This window comes from Macrobrachium nipponense, chromosome 19 (assembly GCF_015104395.2).
Source record: "Macrobrachium nipponense isolate FS-2020 chromosome 19, ASM1510439v2, whole genome shotgun sequence".
Taxonomy (NCBI): Eukaryota; Metazoa; Arthropoda; class Malacostraca; order Decapoda; family Palaemonidae; genus Macrobrachium; species Macrobrachium nipponense.
The window spans coordinates 53,250,373-53,256,372 of record NC_061088.1 but is presented as its reverse complement, the minus strand read 5'-3'; the positions used below and the strand labels follow the sequence as shown (position 1 = coordinate 53,256,372).

General features: G+C 39.2%; 1 protein-coding gene across 2 annotated transcripts in view; it reads left to right on the top strand.

Annotated features, from left to right (window-relative positions):
- The first annotated feature begins 1,040 nt into the window (after positions 1-1,040).
- Positions 1,041-6,000, top strand: part of LOC135216974 (tripeptidyl-peptidase 2-like) — a 280,577-nt gene continuing 275,617 nt past the window's right edge. For both annotated transcript variants that reach the window (XM_064252520.1, XM_064252513.1), the window contains exon 1: positions 1,041-1,297. In XM_064252520.1, coding sequence (XP_064108590.1) covers positions 1,125-1,297 — 173 coding nt within the window. In that variant the 5' untranslated portion in view covers positions 1,041-1,124. The remainder of the gene's footprint in view (positions 1,298-6,000) is intronic.

Sequence of the window (6,000 nt, the reverse complement as noted above, 5' to 3'; positions counted from 1 at the left end):
TTAGTCTTAATTACTAATATTCTTGTCACTTCAAATTGTAAAATAAGCACTTATAAAAAGAGAAATGGTAGTTTTGGTCTAAATGAGCTCAATCCTTTAATTTGCTAATGGCAATGGCAATATTCCTCGGTGGCAGTTTTCTGAATGGGAGTTTTACCCACTCAATTTTCCTCCTGGCAGTCTTTCTGCTGGAAATTTTCCAACTGGGAATTTTCCGTTCGCGGTTTTTCATATATTTGAAGTTAAAAGTTAAGGTTAACGTTAAATTCTCTTTTGACTTCTGAGTCTTTTGACCCCCTTATAAAGTCGAAGGTTACATTGCTCTCTCACAAGATGTAACTAGTTCTTGCCAATTGGGAGACCCACTTTTTGTAGAATTTGTAAATGTTCACGCACTGACTTTTTATATAATCCTGTTTACAAAAGATTGAACAGTCCAAATACAGAGCCTCCTTGTCGGGTTGTTTCTTTCACCAGGTTCCAATGTATAATTTAATGATTAAACTGATACTTTCGTCATCTCAACAAAGTAGACATACATGGATTGCATGAAAAAATTTCAATACACCTTGAACACACAGCGTGTTCATCTGAAGTAAACATAAAGACTTCTTGAAACCAGATTTTGCGTTCACCACGAACATTTGCGAAGAGGCTCATGCTTCATTCACGAATGTGAATTTTTTAAAACTATTGAAATTGTTACTTATATCTAGATTAAAATTTATAAAACTATGAACATTACTGCAAACTATGGTAGCTAATATAATTTTGACTGCCTAAGTAAGTGGTATAAATTTGCGTACTGAACGTAGCTGTATTTCATCATCTATCTGGACTCTCTGACTTTAATCATAATTATATTACCACAAAAATGTTTTAGGCACGTTATGCATGCAATTCAGATATCAATTGTCATTCTTATTAAAATAAATAATTCGTGTATGTATTAATTGCACGACTTTTAGTTCGGATATGCTGTTTATGAATTTAGGCACTTTCAATGCCGAATACAAATAATTTATGGGTTTTTCCAAATATAGTATTACCACAGTAGATGTATAAACTTAGTCTAAGGTAACTCTGTGCCATTGTTTATCAATAGTGGTTTTCTAAGACCTGTTATGAGGTCTCCCGTGAAGGAAGGCCTCAGGATCTTACAAAGAAGTTGTTTTCATAGAATCAGTGTCTTTTTCGGAAACAATCTTTCGTCTGCTGGGAAAATAAGAACAACAACAAAGATGGCGTCGACTACAGAGCCGTTGGGTGAATTTCCTTCTTGGGGTTTACTACCAAGGTAAGTAGAAACCGTATGTTCATGGCATTTTTTGTGTACGTGGAAGTTCTATGTGGAAATATACCTATTGTGGTTCCTGTTTTTCGCTGTGGAAGGAAAGGGATTTTGTGGGTCGTCATGAGTCGGTGACAGTCATTCCGGACTAGGTGGGCTAACCTTCTCTTTCCCCAGACGGGGTCAGGCTCGTAGCCTCACTTTAGCCTGGTCTTGGTGACGTCCTGAGACCTTAATGCAAAGGCCCAAGGCCCCAGAATGTAACTGGAAGCCACTCTTGAGTCTTGAAAAGTTACTACTTGCTAGGCTAGCCAAGTGCCAGTTTTTGTTGGCCTGATGTGGATGAACAAACACACCATGATTTGGTTTTGAATAAAAATAACTGGGTACTACTATAGCCTATGCAGACGTAAGGGTCACAGCTTTCATAGGGTGTCTAGGGGAGTGTGATGCCCATGGCCAGGTAAAGCCTGCCACCAACATTCAATTAGGGTAAACAACCAAGCGGTGACATAAGGTAAACAACCGATTGGACTGGCCAACTCGCTGACTACCGCGGTTTTGGCCACCCTCCGAAAAAGTACATTAACACATTCTGACACCGGAGATGGTCATCAGTCATGAGTTGTTGGTGGTGATAACAGAAGCTCAAGACCTCTACTCTTCTTTCAAAGTAGAGTAAAAAAACACTGACTACCAACCCTCATCACGCTGGACGGGTCTCATTCACTCGATATTTAATTGGTGAAACAAGAATACAATTAGGTACAACTCTAGGTAAATCTAAAGGAGAGCTCCGTCTCTTGTTTGCATTAGAATATATATTTTTCCGATGTATTTTTTATTGATTATGCTTAAACTGATCATTAATATTGGTGGCATCAAGCAATTACACCCTTGTTCCCATCAAACAATCTTGGGGAACCCCAGTGGGAACCGGGGTTTTTGGGTGGGGGGGAGCAGGAGAAAAGTGATTTCCAGGGCACTAGCTAACCAAACAAACCACCTAACCTAACCTAGAGCGCCGTACCCCTACTAGGCCTAGCGGGGGGCTTCGCCCCCCCATGCGACCCCCCCTTAAGGCCACTACCTTCCCTGCACACTTCATGACAATTCCGAAAAATTTGAGCAGCGATTAGGCTAACTGAGAGACAATACTGCAGCATATTTCACACGATAATCAAAATATATACAGGAAATAGCTTACCTTACAGTGGAGGATAGACTTCAGCAGCAGCTTTCACAAAGGCGTGAAACCTTCGTAAGGGGTCTTGAATGTGCAATTTGAAATATGCAACGGCTAAATATCCAACAAAATGTTTTTTACGGCGGCCATATTTTGGGACTAAATTCTTGACATCTCTCCACCGTCTCTCTATCGTATTGGTATGGGCACGAGTTTGTGATCAACAAAATTGGGGGGGGGGGGGGACCACTTGTGGATTGACCTGTAAATGTTTTTGTAGCCCTGGTTTTTGCGAAGCAATCGTATGCTTTCCAGCAATCGGAAATTATTGTTGTTCCTGGTTCGATGTACTGTTTAATGACAGCAAGCAAAACCTCAGTGTTTCGTTGTTCAACAGGACCATAAAGAACTCCCTAGTTTCCCTACAAATTCCCCCAAATACCCACTGACCCTCTATAATTCTGCCCACATTATACTTCCTCTTCCCAAATTTTGATTCGTCAATTTCCACTATTTTACCCTCCCCTCCAATTTTATGAGACCGCCTAAATACCCAATTTACTATTACAGTAATACCTTGGGTTACGAATTTAATCCGTTCCAGAACCTGCTTCGTAACCTAAAAAATTCGTAACCCAAATGGATTTCCCATAAGAATGTTATAAAAAGCAAATAATGCGTTCCATCCGACCATGAATAACCATTTCAATTCATATTTTTCCATTTATTTTTGTTCACTAAGGTTGAAAATTCGTGTAGGAATTACATAAAATTATAAAATTGAAGAATGAAATTAAATATAAACACTAGATTTAATATGCATACACAGTAAAACCTGAACTTTACCTTTGGCGAGTGTGGCTGCTGGCTTGACGGAGACGGGAGGAGGGGAAGGGTGAGGAGGAGAGGGTTATTGGGCTTGGGGGGGAAATCTCCCTCCGTGAACACTTCTGGAAGACTTTCTGGTTCTTTCTCTAGAGAGCACCGTTCACTACGATCACTAATTTTACGCTTACGCAACACTATGTTGTCTTTCACAACTTTTTGCAAAAAATATTTTTTCTATGAGCAAATTTTCTACATCGTCGAGAATATAAGGCCGTTGTTTCGTCAATACTGTGACACCTTTTGATGCTTTTACTGGCTTTAATTTCTTCATTTTTCTTCAAAATAGTGCAGATCGTTGATTGCGACCGCTTGAAGAATGCTGCAATGTCTTTCACGCACAAATCGCCTTTATCATGCATTTGGATAATTTCCTTCTTCATTTCGACTGTAATCATCTCCTTCTTTCTTATGCTTTCCTTCTTGCTGCTTGCCTTCGTCATCTTGGGAGCCATTGTCTTTAGTATTTGGGTAATAGTAATGTATAAGCACTATCACGGAAACACAACACGTGCGCAAATCACTAAGCAAATTTGAGAGCGTATCACGGACAGATGCGTTCAATCTTACCGCCAGCGAGATATTGAAAGAGTTATGGTTTAAAAAGGGTCAAGGGATGCGTAGGAGGAAGTCACGTGACCCTCGTTGTTAATTTTGGCCGAAAAAATGCATTCGCAGATCCCACGCTCATCCGATGTAAACAAATCAGGCGGCCTCCCATGATGGAAATTCGCGCATTCGTATTCCAAGAGAAATTCGTATTCCAGAATGAGGGCGTCACTTCGTAAGGTAAAAAATTTGTATACTAATCGGTTCGTAACCCAAAGTATTACTGTACTTCCCTACAAAATGAAGCCCAATCATTGATGGTGGGATCGCTGAGATGAACCTCAAAATTAGCAAACTTATAAGAAAACCAATCTGATACGAAAATAAAGCAAAATGTTAGATTAGTTTCAATATCTACGTGAGACTTTGAGAACCATGTGTTTTTAAATATTGAGACAAAAAAATTACACTTTTTTTCTCTTTTTTTTTGACACTACATAGGTTTTATCACACCGAAAGGCTTTTTTGTTCAAGTCTAGACGGCACTTTTCCTTACACGTCGGGCAAATGTGTTCACTCTTGATTAATCCGTGATTTTGGGAAAAAAGTTACGAGCCTTTCTATTTGCCCATAATAATAGTTTGTGAAATCTCTATAATTCACGTAGCAATTTTCACACACTGTGGGGAAACTTTCCTGGGCAACAAAATCGGAGCTTGTACACGGTCCTGCTAATTCGGCCATGGCGGCTCAGTGCAAGTACGCTTAATTGGGAAAATAAGTTTATTTGCTGAAAAAATTAACCACTTGGTAACATTAAATATTGTCATTGGCTGAAAACACTGAGCTTTCTTTTGTTTCAGAGAAAACTGAAACGTGCTTATTTACGATTGGATATTGTCTATAATGATGTCACTTTTTGGGTGGAGTGTTTTTCGTGACGTCATTCGGAAGGTGTGGTTTCCCCATGACAATTTGAGACTGCGCAGCACACAAACGAACGAACAGGAGCTCATTAACATAGGTGATACGAGAAAGACAACAACATGAAGGACTCTGTTTTTTCTGTAGGTACAAATATTTAAGTTGTGTTTTCTACACCGATAGGACTTTCCGCCACTAATTTCCTTCTTCCTTAGAACATACTTGGTATCTTCTTTCAAGGTATAAACACATTTATACAAAAAATCGGCCGGAGCTCTTATTAAGATTAACCCAACTCTAAGCATACCATTGAAAAGATTGAAGTTTCGTCAACATAATGTGATATATGAAAGCCCCATACGAACTAAAATAAGCATGTGACGCTCTTCATAAAATATGTTTTCAAGGCAGTTTTGAAATCCAATATGGCGGCTACCGTGTGGATGGAAGGGTCTGGTCATGGATGGACACCATCTTTCCCAGCCTTCCCAGCACTCATTTGAACAATGTTAGCGTATATATGTAACGTTTATTGATCTTACTCAAGATTGCAGTTGTAATCAGCACAATAAAACAACATTTTGTTGCCTAGGGTGAAACATCACGACAGGCCAACCCTCATCACGGTAGACGGGTCTTATTCACTCGATATTTAATTGGTGAAACATGAATACAATTGCAACTCTAAGCATACCATTTAAAAGACTGAAGTTTCGTCAAACATATTGTGATAATGAAAGCCCCATACGAACTAAAATAAGCATGTGAGCTCTTCGTAAAAATATGTTTTCAAGGCAGTTTTGAAATCCAATATGGCGGCTACGTTTTGCATGGACGGTTCTCATCAGTGACGGCCACCATCTTTCCCCAGCCTTCCCAGCACTCATTTGAACAATGTTAGCGTATGTATGTAACGTTTATTGATCTTACTCAAGATTGCAGTTGTAATCAGCACAATAAAACAACATTTTGTTGCCTATATTAGTGAAAGTATGAAACTTGTTATTCCCGGGGTTATGGTTGGAACTGAATTTATTCTTACCTTGTAATCGGCGGTTTTTATCCTTACTGCCATCACAACTGAAACTCCACAGTGCTTATTTGATTGTTATTATACACATTTTGGTCTCAGTTCACTCCATTGCACTTTAAACACGTTGCTGTT